Source organism: Chelonia mydas, chromosome 14, assembly GCF_015237465.2.
Source record: "Chelonia mydas isolate rCheMyd1 chromosome 14, rCheMyd1.pri.v2, whole genome shotgun sequence".
NCBI lineage: Eukaryota > Metazoa > Chordata > Testudines > Cheloniidae > Chelonia > Chelonia mydas.
In genome coordinates, this window is record NC_051254.2 from 22,133,298 (window position 1) to 22,146,403 (window position 13,106).

A 13,106-nucleotide genomic window follows, 5' to 3' on the forward strand; every position below is an offset into this window, starting at 1 on the left:
AGCTGCAGATCGACTTTGGCTGTTAACTCCTTGCTCCTTCAACTTCTAAATTCCTTGAATCAATGAACACGTACTTAGCTGGCTGCACACAGAGATGCATTGGACCTGATTCTCCACTGCCTCGTGTTGCCACATCCATCGTGCCATGCTCATTGGCTGGCCTCTTCCACTCCCTTGGCACCGCCAGAAATGACAACATCGGGGGCAGCAAATCAGGCCCCCGGAAATTTTCTATTGCACATGCTCAGTGTGCAACTTTCAACCAGCCCCATCTTTGTTAAATCGAGCCTGACGGTTGTGATTTCCAACCGTGTAAGGGCTCTGGTGCTCAGGACAGCCACGTGTGCTGGGCTTCACGCTGCAAACCTCAGCGGCTGGAACTGCAACCCTGTGCCAGGAAGGGTGTTTGCAATTTTTTTTCCTATGAGAAAATAACTTCTCCCATTCCCAGCCCCCACTCGCCCAGAACATAGACACGGCCGAGGAACTTTGCCCAAACGATCAGCAAGAATGGAACATTTCAGCCCCCACAGAAAGCTCTTGAGCTGTGAAAACAGGCTTAGAAACTGGTGCGAAGGATCGGGGGAGTTAGGGCTAATAGCACCTGCTCGTGGTTGTTTTATCTATTGCACGCATGCACGATGGCAGAGTACCCTCTGAGAGCCGCATGGCCACATTTGTAATGGTGAGAGCAATTACCCGTTGCAACAATTTACCAAGGGTCAGGGTGGAGTCTCCATCCCTGACTATTTTGCACTCAAGAGCGGATATTTTTCTAAAAGTTCTGCTCTGGGAATTATTTGGGGCGGTCCCATGACCTTTGTGACACAAGGGGCCAGACTAGATGGATCACGATGGTCCCTTCTGGCCCTGGAATCCATGAATCTTCACCTGTGTAAGTCTAGAGAAACTCTCCTGCAACCAATGGGTTCCTCCGGATTTACACCGATGTAAGAACAGCATCTGGCCTGGCGAGTCAAAGTCCTCCCTAGTGACATGTTGGAGCGGAGCGTTGGGATCGAAATGCAGGAGATTCGTTAGAAGGGGGTTGGGAACGCTTCTCCGCAGGCAGGTTCCCTTTCCCTACAGCATGCCGGGAGCTTCTGGTGGGCGCTGCTCCTTAGCCACTAGCTCAGGCAGTGCCCAGATGTGAGCAGGTCTCACCCTCTCCCCGTCCCGTCTGGCATCAACACACCCAAAGCAGGGCAATGGACTGACCTGCACCTGAGCCTCGCTCCTCATCAGGTAGCGCATCTTGCTGAGGATACTCTGCTGGAGCTGCTCCCATGAGATGGCTCTGTCTTCTCTCGTCAGCAGCGGGGGGCCAAACCTGGAAAGCCACAGACAGCAGGTTGGAGACAGCGCTAGAAAAGGAATCACTGGCCAATCCAGGCAGGAGCCATCTCCTTAATGGGCAACCACCCCTCGCTGAGCCTCTCAGGTGTCTCTGGCCATCCCCTCTCCTGTTCAGGGGTGAAAGCCCCCGGTGGGCTAGGATACGCCCTAGGGTCTCTAGCTGGTCTGGGAGAAGGGAGCCCCACACACAGCCATGCAGAGAGGAAGCACTGCCTAGCAGTCAGAGCACAGCACTGGGTACCCTGAATTACTGCCTCCATTCGTCAGAGGGATAAATGCAGACAGAGCGAGAGCAGGCACACAAGGAGTCAATGGAAGATCCTGAAATGGAACCCAGGAGTCCGGGCACCTGTTATTTTGCTCCATCCATTCGTTCCATCCATCCATCCACTACCTTCTGAAAACAACCCATTACTTGGCGATCGTTGCAACATTCAAGACAAGGTGGCACAAATAGGGCATTTCTGGGGTTCCCACAGCCATCCACTGGGAAGTTTCTTGCACTTTTTTTTAAAGCATTCGGCACCATTCACGCCCTGAGGGAGGTTACCTGGCCTCATGGGGCCGCTGCTCTGCCCCAGGCTCGCTGGGGACTTCAGCAAGTGCTGAGCTATGCCGCCTAGGGTGCACGAGCGCAGCGCAGCAGCCAAGAGGAGATGAGCCCCGGGATGAGGCTGGAGTGGATAGGAAGTGGCTCGCCTGGCCACGGCTGCTGGGACAGCAGGGCTCACACCCACGCTGGGCCCGTTTGGGTGAAGTGCAAGTGCTTCCCACTCAATTGCACTCTATAAAGCGCAGTGCATGACAAGCCATTTCCCAGGCAATAATGTTTTACTAGCTGCTTCGAGCACACAGAGAACGGTATTTAATGGGATTTGTGATGTGAAATGCGAATTCATTACCAGCTGATGGCGGCCTGCCAGCCAGCGGTCTGTGTCAGAGCTCCTAGCCGGGCACGCTGAGCCGCTCCCCCCCCTCGGCCCGAGAACCAGCTTGAAAGGAAAAGAAATATGGGCCGGGCTTAGCGTCACCGGGGGCCGAATGGCCCAGCTTGGGCAGAAGACCCAGCACAGGGATTCTAGGAGCAGCACCACCTTCTGTTCCCCTCCCTAGAGCCCTGCCCCATCCAGAGGAAGCAATTAGCGCGCCAGAATGCCTGCTTTCTCCGGGCTTAATGACAGCCCAGCTGCTGGGCCAAGCAACAGAAAGAAAATCACTTCCAACAAGCCCCAGCTTCTGCTTCATTGCCCACTTGTTCCGGCGCCTGCCTTTCCAGAGATGTCGAGCAGGCTCGACCCGGGCTCAGGAAGGGGGAGGCAGAGGCCTGTTCCGAACTGAGCCACTGTGTTCTCTATCGAGCAAGGAACCAACCGATGGATCCAAACCCCTGCACTCGGCCCGGCCCTGGGGACCGAACGCTGTGTTCACAGACCCCACCCAGCATGGGGGGGTGCAATGACACGACGTGAATCAATGGAGGAGTCTGTGCATGCATGAGAGGCCTCTGAAAGTCAGGGGTATTGCTAACGTGTCTGGAGAGCTGGCAGCCCCTAACAGGAGGATGCCAGGGTAGGATCCTGGCTGCTGGAGATGGGAAGGGCCAGGAGACCATTCTCTGCTAGATCATGTTTTCGTTGCTGGGCCCTTTTTGGTGCTAAGAAATCTTTCCTGGTGACGTTCACAGCCAGCACAGGGAGGCATGGATGGGGCAGGCGCTATGGCCCCCACCCCCACTGCATCACTGACTGACCCACTGAATAGCCAAGCTCCCAGCCTGGACTTTGGGCAATGTTGCTTCTCACCTGCCTGCCAGACTCAGGATGGGCAAAGAGGGGTGGGTCAGACAGGAGCTGAGGAGAACCTGGCCCAGGGCTTAAACCCAATCTTGCCTGAGGCCCCATTGATCAGTTCAGCTCTCGCTTATGCCCACAGTCCTCCAGGTTTCCCATTTCCAGGTGCAACCTGGAGCAGAAGCGTTGAGACTGTTCTTGTGGGAGCTGCTGGCGCTGGCAATCCAGAGAGCCCGTTTACAAGGATCCTGCCTGAGCGACGAGCAAATAGCTGCCTGTTGCCAGAACGACTCTGAGTTTCCATTAAGGGGAAAGCAAACCAAGGGAGGACAGAGCCCATCAGAAAGCATGCTGTGTGCATCTCCTCTGGCATGCTCTGCACCCAGCTGAACACAAAATGGCTGCCTGTCCCAGCAGTGTCCTTGGGGAATAATTCAAGGTACAGTCCACAGGAGTCACAACAGTTACAGAGCTCTGCTTCCTGCTCTGTTCCCAGGGAAGTCCCAGCTCAGACGAGCAGGCATGGGAGAAGGTGTGGGGGGGCTGATATTGCCAGAGCTACACAAAACCCGTGCTTCTGTTTGTGTCTCTGGACAGACACACCCCAGTAGCTGTATATACCATACCTGCCTCTGTCTCTCCATCACTCCTCTGCACATGCCTGGCCGTGCATGTCACTCTACTCCCAGAGCAGCCAGGAACACCCACCAAAAACACTCGTTCTAACTGACCAGCCTCACTATTGTCTCTTTATTGACACTCACGCTATGTATCTGACACGCAAGAAAGGGCCCAGAACAGCTCGCTGGAACACAGATACGGCGTTGAGCTGTAGACTTCGGATCCTGGGTTTTGGTTCAACCCCTTCTAAGGGCTGGGGTCAGTCACAAATTGTGGACTTTCCTAAAACATGGGCGATTGTGAGTCAGGCTAAGTTCTCTGAGAAGGCAGCACAGCCACGTGGGTAGGATGCAGGACTCTTGGGTCTCATTCCCAGCCATGACTTACTGCACGATCCCGTGCAAATCACGCCCCAGTCTGTGCCTCAGTTCTCCCATCCATAAAATGGGCTTAGCGATACTTACTCTCCTCTCTACAGCACTTACAGCTGTAGAGGGCTAAGCCAGAGCTAGGTGTGGTTATTAAAATAACACTCATCCAACCCAGACAAATCCCAATTCTGGAGCATTCTTCAATCGTTTACACCAGCGGTGGGCAAAAAACGGCCAGTGGACCAGATCTGGCTCGCCAGCTGTTTTAATTCGGCCCTCGAGCTCCCACAGGGAAGCTGGGTCTGGGGCTTGCTCCGCTCCGGCACTCCAGCCGAGGAGCAGGGTTGGGGGCTCCACGTGGCTCCTGGAAGCAGCCTCATGGCCCTGCTCCAGAGCTCCAGCCGAGGAGCAAGGTAAGGGGCCGCTCCACATGGCTCCCGGAAGCAGCCGCATGGTCCCCCAGCTGGAGCCCTCACCCCCCCTACCTGCACCCCACTCCTCTGCCCCAGCCTGGAGCCCCCTCCTGTACCCTGAACTCCTCATTTCTGGCCCCACCCTGGAGCCCGCACCCCCAACCAGAGCCCTTACCCCCTTCCGCACCCCAATCCCAATTTTGTGAGCATTCATGGCCTGCCATACAATTTCTATTCCAGATGTGGCCTTCAGGCCAAAAAATTTGCCCACCCCTGGTTTACACAGATGCCACCATTTCAGCCATCAAAATAAACCAATAAATAACTAAAGTTTGTCAGCAAATCCAGGCTGCATCCGAAAAGGCAGCCCGCACTGCAGGAGCAGCAAGGAAAAAGCAGACACGTGCCTACAATTCCCTCTGCCCTTTATCCTGACACATGGGCTGAGGGAGTACCACACAACAGCCACAGCACACGAGAGGAGACACACCCGATGCTGGGATAAAGTCCCAGCCAGGTGCAGAGTCAACGAAGAGGACAGAGCAAAACCAGAGTCCCAGAAAGTTCAGAGCAAGAGTGAGAGAAGGAATAACCCAGCCACGGGAGAAACAAATTCCTGGACCCCCACGGATTCATACACCTCCTGGCTCCAGTTCAGCCCTGCCAGGAGCTGGCTTCCACCCAAGAAAGCCAGCTGGGGGCACCATGCTTATGCCCAGGGCAAATTGGACCCAGCAGGTGCATGAAACAGAGAAGAGACCCAAGGAAGGACAATCCAGTCCTCCCCCCAACACGCACACATGCAATGCCCATCAGCTCCTCCAGCGGGTGATCTGTGACAGGACAGCCCCGACGGCACATGGCCAGGGCTGTACCCACCGCGTTCACCTCACATGCCTGCCATAGCTGCTGGGAAGGCCCCGGCTCGGGGTGGGCATGGTCAGTGTGTCACACCTGTGACCCCAGCATGTGGCTCCCAGCTCTGCGGGGGCTGTGTCAGGGGTGCCAGAAGCATTGGCATGGGAGCTATTACACTGAGCCTCCTCGGCTGTATGGCTCCAGCTGCCACAACGGCCACCGGCCCCTGGGGCATCCGACGAGCAGCTTGCTGCTGGCATGACCCCAGCTAGCCAGGGGCCATGCTGACCTACCATACAGCCCTCTGGGACACAGGGCCCCTGCGGAGGTCAGGCAAAGCAACACTGAAATGCAGGCTGTGAAAAGCGCTGGGGAAGCACCGGGCTCCCCCCGTCCCTGCCAGCGGGAAGGTTAACGCTCAACACTGGACAGGCGAGGCCTGGGCTGCAGCCCAGCTCCGCCACAGGCCGCTTGTGGGACCTCGTGCACATGGCTCCTGCCCTCCCTGACTCGGTTTCCTTCCCTACGCGGACAGCTGGCTGACCTCCCGCCGGTGCGAGGCCCAGGGCCCATGGGGACGCTCTGCTGAAGGAGCTGGACGAGTGCTGCCAATGGCATTAACATTCCCGACCCACAGCCGCCGACAAGGGGCGGGAAGGATCCCCAGTGAGATGTGGGCTGCTGCCTGTCTGCCCTCTAAGTGCCCTGCTGCACTCCTGTGCCCTCTGCCCCACTCTGGTTCTGGGCCGTTCCAGGGAGCGATGCCCCACGAGACGGCCAATGTGGCATCATCTCAGAGATGTGGAGGCAGGGGGGGACTTTTCCTCCAGCCCTCCCCCCATACACAGACCCTGACAACCCCACCCCCGGCCCGGGCAGGGAGAGACTGAGATGCCCTGTGACTGGCACGGCCCTCCGAGAGCTCAGATGGGCTCTCAGCGACAGCTCTGCCCCCAGAAGAGTGGGAGGGGGCCGCGGCTTCCCTCCTCCGAGCTGTCTTTGGAAGGAGGATTGAGAGGCCAGGCAGGGTCCTGAACCTGCGGCATCTGTGAGCATCCCTGCCCCTGCGCATGGAGAGAGGAGAACAGAGCCCCAGCGTGGCTGGGCCCAGGAGAACAGGGAGCAGAGGGATCAGACAAGGTACTCGGTAAATGGCTTTATGTTGTTGGAGGAGAAGAGGCTGGGACGGAGTCCTTGTCCCAGAGTGAGTGGGGCACAGAGCCCCCTCATGGCCAGATAGAGTATTGCAGCAGCTCTGCCTCAGTTTCCCCACTCTCTTCTTTGGCGATCAGACTCATCTGGCCCTCCACCCCCCAGACAAGTCCCAGCTGCAATGACTGGCAATGCTGACCCCCATTCCCGGTCTGCAGTCCCACCACCCAGGGCCTGGCATGCTCTCCTGCTGCCCAGGGCCTCGGGCAGTCTGTGGTTCCTGTCCTGAGCCAGGCTCCTTGTCCCATGCAGGCAGCCTGTCTGCTCTGCTTCCCCTGCCTGTCAGCACTGGCAGCTCAGCCCAGCCCAGCCACGGGGGCTACGCGGGGCAACAGCTTAAGTGCAAGAAGCGGGGGGAGTGGCTCTGACAAAAGGGAGTGGGCTCACTGGCACAAGATTTCAAGATCAGTTCTGCAGACCCAAGAGGTTCAATCAAGCACCTACCATTTCTGGTGCTTCGTTAATAATAATAATAATAATAACAACAACAACCCCAGCAGCTAGCTCTTATATAATGATTGTCAGCAGCCGCTCTCAAAGGAGGCCAGTAGCATTATCCCCATATTACAGAAGGGGAAACTGAGGCACAGAGCGGTGAAGTGACTTACCCAAGTCCATCCAGTAGGCCAGTGGCAGAGCCAGGAATAGATCCCCCCACCCCCCAGGTCTCCGGAGCCCCAGGACAGTGCTCTAACCACTAGACAAGAGATTCAGAGACTCGGCCATGGCTTGCCCGCTCCATCCCAAGGAGACGGGTGCCATGAGGCACCCAGCGTGGTAACACAATGGATCCCGGAGAAGCCAGCAGGAGCTTCTCCGTGTGGATTTGGGCATGTGCACGTTGAACCGTAATGAATTTGCAATTGCACCCTCCGGTTTGCACTCCCGGCTGCACAATGCGTGCACCGAACTGCATGATAGGCACATCCCCCAGCATATAATGGAGGCAAAGCGACATACCTGGCAGCTTGCAGCCCCGTCCCTGCTGTGTTGCAGAGGAGAAGCAGCACTCTTCCGCCTCCACCATGGTGCAAGAACTCAGAGGACATGGCCCCGGCATGGGGCAGTCGCTGGCCTTCGGGATCGGAGGAGTTGGGGGAAGATGGAAGGCTGAGGGGGCAGCCTGTAGAGGAGAAATACAAGAGCAAGAGGGCAGAGAATGAATCCCCAAGCCAGGGCTCCGGCATCGCACGCTGCAGGGGGCCCGTATGGAAGCACTGAGCAGGGGACAGTTACCAACTTGTTACCCCAAAGAGAGCGGGGCAGTGAACTCCTGGTGACCATGGAGGGCCAATGACATGCTGTCTCAGGCAGGCCGCATGACTCAGGAGCCCGCCGGTGGCTCCTCCTCCCTCTGCCAAGACTGCAAGCTGGGGAGATCTGGTCCACCAGGCCTGGCTGTGCGCTGGGCTCCCCTGCTCCTCACCAGTCTGTGAGGCATGGGCACCCCCAAGGGCATCAGTGACCAGCTTAGGGCCTGTACATCTCCTCCTGCCCTGACGGGAAAATCCACTGAGTAAGACTACTTTCCTGCACCACCGCAGGCAGGAGGAATCAGAAGGCGTCCCGGGCTGAGCACTGATCCATTTGCAGGGTGCGCGGCTGGCAAGAAGGGCATGGCCCAGCCCACGGAGCACCTGCCATTTCCCGACCTTCTTACAATCCGGGCTGGGCAATTAACCAGTCTCTGTACGGTTGGGAGAGAGCAGGAGATTCTCCGGGCAGCTGGGCTGCCACGTGCCCCAGCTCCCAGTGCCGTACGCTCCATCTCCTCTGACGCTTTCCCATGTCAGGACTCTCAGTTAGCACGGAGAGGTAATTAATCACTGCCAGGCTTGTCTGGCCACAAGCCGCATCGCCCAGAATTACACAGGCGGAGGCTGCGGAACCAGATTTCCTGCCAGCCTGAGGTTTCACCCCCCACCACCCAACAGCCTGGCACCTGAAGTGTGAGACTAGCTCCGGTTCTGATGTCTGATCAGTGCAGGTGGAGTTTTAGCCACGCAGAATTTGTCTCCTTCCTGGGCTCTTTGCTGTTCTTTCCCCCTTCTCCCTGCAGAGCCACTCCCCACAAACTAGAAACCACAGTGGGGACTGACCGTGGCGGGGGTGGGAGTGGTTTGTGGTTTAACCGCGTGGTTCGCCCACTGCCCCTTTTGCACTCAGCAGCAGGCAATCAGCTCTCCTCTGGTGGGCACAGAGCACAAGGACTTTGGGGACTGGCGGGGATGGGGGAGAGCAGGGACAGACACAAGAACCCAGCTGGCCCATCCTGGGTGTCACTCGAATGCCAAACCCCCTGAATCACATGCCACAGGGTGACACTCGGCCGAGTGATGCCAGGCAGAATGAAGACGAGCCCTGGGCGCACACACAGCCCTGGCAGAGAACAGGAGACTGGATGCCACCTGCTCCCACCCCCCACACTCTGATACCGTCACGCCCCTGGCGCCTCCCCCGAAGAGCCGGATGCGCTGGTGCAAACCTTCCTGGGCTGCTGCTTTCTCCAGGGTCCACGTTTTATCCTCTCCCTGCTCCATTCTGCCCTTGAGTGCCAGCCCCCCTTCCAATCCCACCGACAGGTCCCTGCCCTGCCGCTGCTCCCACCAGCCCAGCCGAGGGTTGCCTTGAGATCTGCCGGCAGGCAGAGTCCGAAAGGCCAACGCATCTGAACCAGGCACTGCTCGGACAGCTTCCAGCTACAACCAGCCCCTCCTCTGCTTCGCAAACCTGCGGCCGAGCCCCTTGACACGGGAACTGTTACAAGAACCGAGCACTGATCGCACTCCGAGGAACTCAGATGGAGCCCCGGCGGATCTGGCAAAGCAAGAAACGAGCTGTAGGAAAGAGTAACACCAATGTACTCAAGCCAACAGGGCACGGGCACAGCACGGGGGGGTGGGGGAGTGTGGGGCCTAGAGGGGTACAGCAGGTCAATGCACCAGGCTCTCATCTCCAGACACCACCTCGGTTGGCAGGTCACAATGGGCCGAGCCCTCGATTCAAGTCCCTAAGGGAGGGGTTGCTGCACAGCACTTGGGCGTGCTTGGCAGGCGACACGGGAGGTGCGCAGGGCTGGAACAGCTGCGGCAGTGTTGGAGTACGGCGCATTGACAAAGCAGGGTGGGGGCAGACTGGGGAGCAAGGGGGCTGCACAGCGGTGCAGAACTCAGGGGCCCTGGCAGAGCTGTGCGGTGAGAGGACTAAATGAGAACGGTGGGGTGGAGCTGCAAGGTCGGACTGAGGTGCAGCAACCACAGAGATGTGTGGAAAGTCGGGGCTGTATTTCCCTGCAGCCAGTGCTGCCCCTCTCCCACTCACTCCTCATCCCCTCCACTGTTTTACCTGGAACCCCGCGATCCAGCCAGCAGAGGCTACAGCCCGACACTGACCTGCGTGTTTAGGGTGAAATGGCCGTAGAGACCTCCCGGGCCCCACTCTGGGGCCTGTCTCTGCTCCCTGCACTGCACTCTCCGGCCCCATCCCAACCACGTGCCACACAGACAGGGCCACTGGATCCTACTGGGCCAGATGTGTGCTCCAGACCCCATCTCCAGATGTGCACAGCTGCCCCTTGCCAGGCTAGACGTGATGGGATTTGGAGCTTGGCTTCCCCTGATGTCGGGGACGAACGGAAGCGATCAACATCTGGCTGCTGAGAAGAGCTGCTGGATGGTTCCTGGAGCTGCCGCCTTACACCCGACTGCCACTAACAATGATCATTATTCACCCAGGGGACCTGTTGTGAGGGCTGAATGCCCCTGGCTTGTGGAAGATCCAGGCCCAGACTTGCTCCAGCTGGGCAGCAGGCAGGGGCCTGGGGCAACACGGGGCAGGCTGCCCTGACGGGTGCACATGGGGAGAGGGTGGGGGCTGGCCAGGGTGGGCTTGTGCTCTCAGGCATCCTTCTGCACCAGCCCAGCTGCTTCGGGAGCCCTGCCTGCAGCGTGCAGCTGCCCCCCTGTCGGACACACCAAGGGACCAGACAAGCCCACCCTTGAGGGGAAGCATCCCTCAGGCCCCAGGGCTCCAGGCCAGCCCTTAGAATTATGATGATTCCTCCCTGCAACGGATGAGGAGAAACCAGCCCTCAAGGGAAATTAATCCAGTCACTTCAACCAGGTCCTTTGTGCAGATCTGTCCCCGTCCCTGATGTGCCACAGAGCACAGCAGACGGAAGCAGAACCAGGCCAGGGCTGAGGGGTACTGGCAAAGCAAGAGGGGCCAGGCATGCTCCATTTCCTAGCCAGGGTCCGGGCAGCCCCTTACTGGGGAAGGCCCCTGCTGGCACGGGCTCATTTCTGAAGGGCGATGACGGGACACGTTCTGGGCTGTCCGAGAAATCTCTGCAGTGTTGAAAGGTATTGGCTGGGTGGGAGGGGAGCCCAGGACTGAAGGTGGGACGGGGGGCAGCAGGGTTAGGATTTGTGCTCACAGGCAGCACTTGAAGTTAGGGAGCCCAGAGCTGGAATAGCAGGAGGGCTGCAGGTCAGGAGCGAGGGGCATCGGCAGAGTTGTCAGGTAAACGGTCCAGCACGTGCATTGCACTTGGGTTTCCCCTGCCACCACCAACCGACTCGTCCTTCCCAATCACGCTGCCAATCACAAACCCCACCCTGCTCGTCCTGCCCCACTCCTCGCCCGCCAAACGTCACTCGGGACAATGTGCCTCTGCACCAGAATATGAAACAAACTCGTTTGGGGAGACGCTCTGACGCATTTAACACCCAGCGCAATGTTTCCATTTCCACAGAGCCGGCCGGTCTATCTGGTGCCCTTCCAGTCCCGGTACTGAGGGGCTTTGCAGAGGCCGAGGCGGCCCCGGTTGCTGAGGCTGGGGAATGCCAGGATCGCATAGCGGCCAGAGCCCAGCTCTCAGCATCACGGCTTGATGCATAACTTCTGGACATTAAATATTTATGGATATCAATCAAGAGCCAGGAGAAGCTGCTGCCTTGGGGACAATCCACACTCAGCCTTGTACCTTGAAATGCCGTCTACTGACCCATGCGCCGGCACAGTCAGGCTGTCAGAATTGCGCAGAGCACTGAGAGGTTGCGCCAAAGCTCAGTTAATTCAGCGAGGCCCCTGGGCCCTCGGCGCCGGGCTGTTCTCTGTCTCCTCCTCAGTCTCCTCCAGAGCAGGTTTCGCCTCCACTTTGAGAAGCCCTTGCAGCTCCAAGCTTGTTCCCGTAAAGCCAGCTTGGAGAAAACCGGACGTGATCCTGTAAGCCTTACTCACCCGAGCTGCCCCACTCACAGCAGAGGTGCCACACAGGGAGTCATGTTCTATCCACAGCCCGGCCATGGGACCTTGGACAAGTCACTTGCCTGCTTTGTGCCTCAGTTTCCCCCGCTGTAAAATGGGAATAACGATACTTTCCCACTGTGAGATCTGTGGCCTTGATAAGTGCTGAGTATTAATGTATACCGTGACCTCACAAACCCAGCAATTGCTTCCTGCACTGCTGAAATGCAGCTCCTTCTGGCCTGCCACATGGCAGCTGTTTAACAGCACAGGACAACAGGCAATGAACCAGAACACCCCACCCAGCTCAAATGGCCCTCAGCTGAGCACTGCACACCACAGGAACACCCACCCGCAGCTCCCTGGCAGCCAGTGCCTCGCTGAAAGGCCTCGCTAAGAGTGTTCCCCGGGATTGGGATCCAGGTAGGGCTCCAGGGAAGCAGGATGTCTTCCTGCATTTGCGTTATTGAGCCATTTGTCTCCACAGCCTGGACTCAAGCCAAGGAAGTTGTAGGTATCGGGCATTTCATCCTGGGAACGTTTATAGCACCCCTTACAGCATGTACGTGTGCTAATGCATGCCCCTGGAATAGCCGTGAAGGCTGCGGATCAGGATTGAGGAGCACCAGCATTGCTGGGCAGGGGGAGCCCAGGGCGGAAATAGCAAAGGGTTGCAGATGGGGATTGAGGGGTCCCGGCAGAGCTGTGGGTGAGTGAGTGAGTCCAGGGCTGGGATAGTAGCTGGGGCTGTTGGTCGGGAGTGCGGGGCATCGGCAGAGCTGTGTGAGGGGAGCCCAGGGCTGGGATAGCTACGGGGCCTGTGGGGCGGGAGTGAGGGGCATGGCAGAGCTGTGTGAAGGGAGCCCAGGGCTGGGACAGCCTTGGGGGTCTGTGGGGGCTCTCTTCCCTGCCCACAGTAGTTGGAGATCACTCATGGGAGCAGAATCAAGTCAAAAGAGCTTAAAAACAAGAACTGGGGCTTGCAGGGGACGTGCCCCATGGCTGCCTTCCCCCAGCTGGGTGCCTCACTGCCAGGATCTTGGTGCCCGGGGCGAGGAACGCAGCTGGCCGGGAAGGGAAGGCTGGGCTGCAGGAGAAAAGTCTATTTCCCAGCGGCCTCATGCTGCGATTGCCGGGTTATAGATCTTAATAACAGGCCAGAACAGTGATGGAGCCTCACTGCCCCTACCACCACTCGTCCTGCAGCTATTTTCAATGGCGGGCTCATCCACACGCAC

At 58.2% G+C, this 13,106-nt stretch overlaps 1 protein-coding gene across 1 annotated transcript in view; it reads right to left on the reverse strand.

Annotated features, from left to right (window-relative positions):
* The window catches only part of USP43 (ubiquitin specific peptidase 43), a 185,047-nt gene that overhangs the window by 44,070 nt on the left and 127,871 nt on the right, over positions 1-13,106 (reverse strand). The window contains exons 7-8 of the mRNA XM_037914655.2: positions 7,582-7,744; positions 1,219-1,330 (exon numbers count right to left, since the gene is read on the reverse strand). Of these exons, the coding sequence (XP_037770583.1) occupies positions 1,219-1,330; positions 7,582-7,744 (275 nt within the window). The remainder of the gene's footprint in view (positions 1-1,218; positions 1,331-7,581; positions 7,745-13,106) is intronic.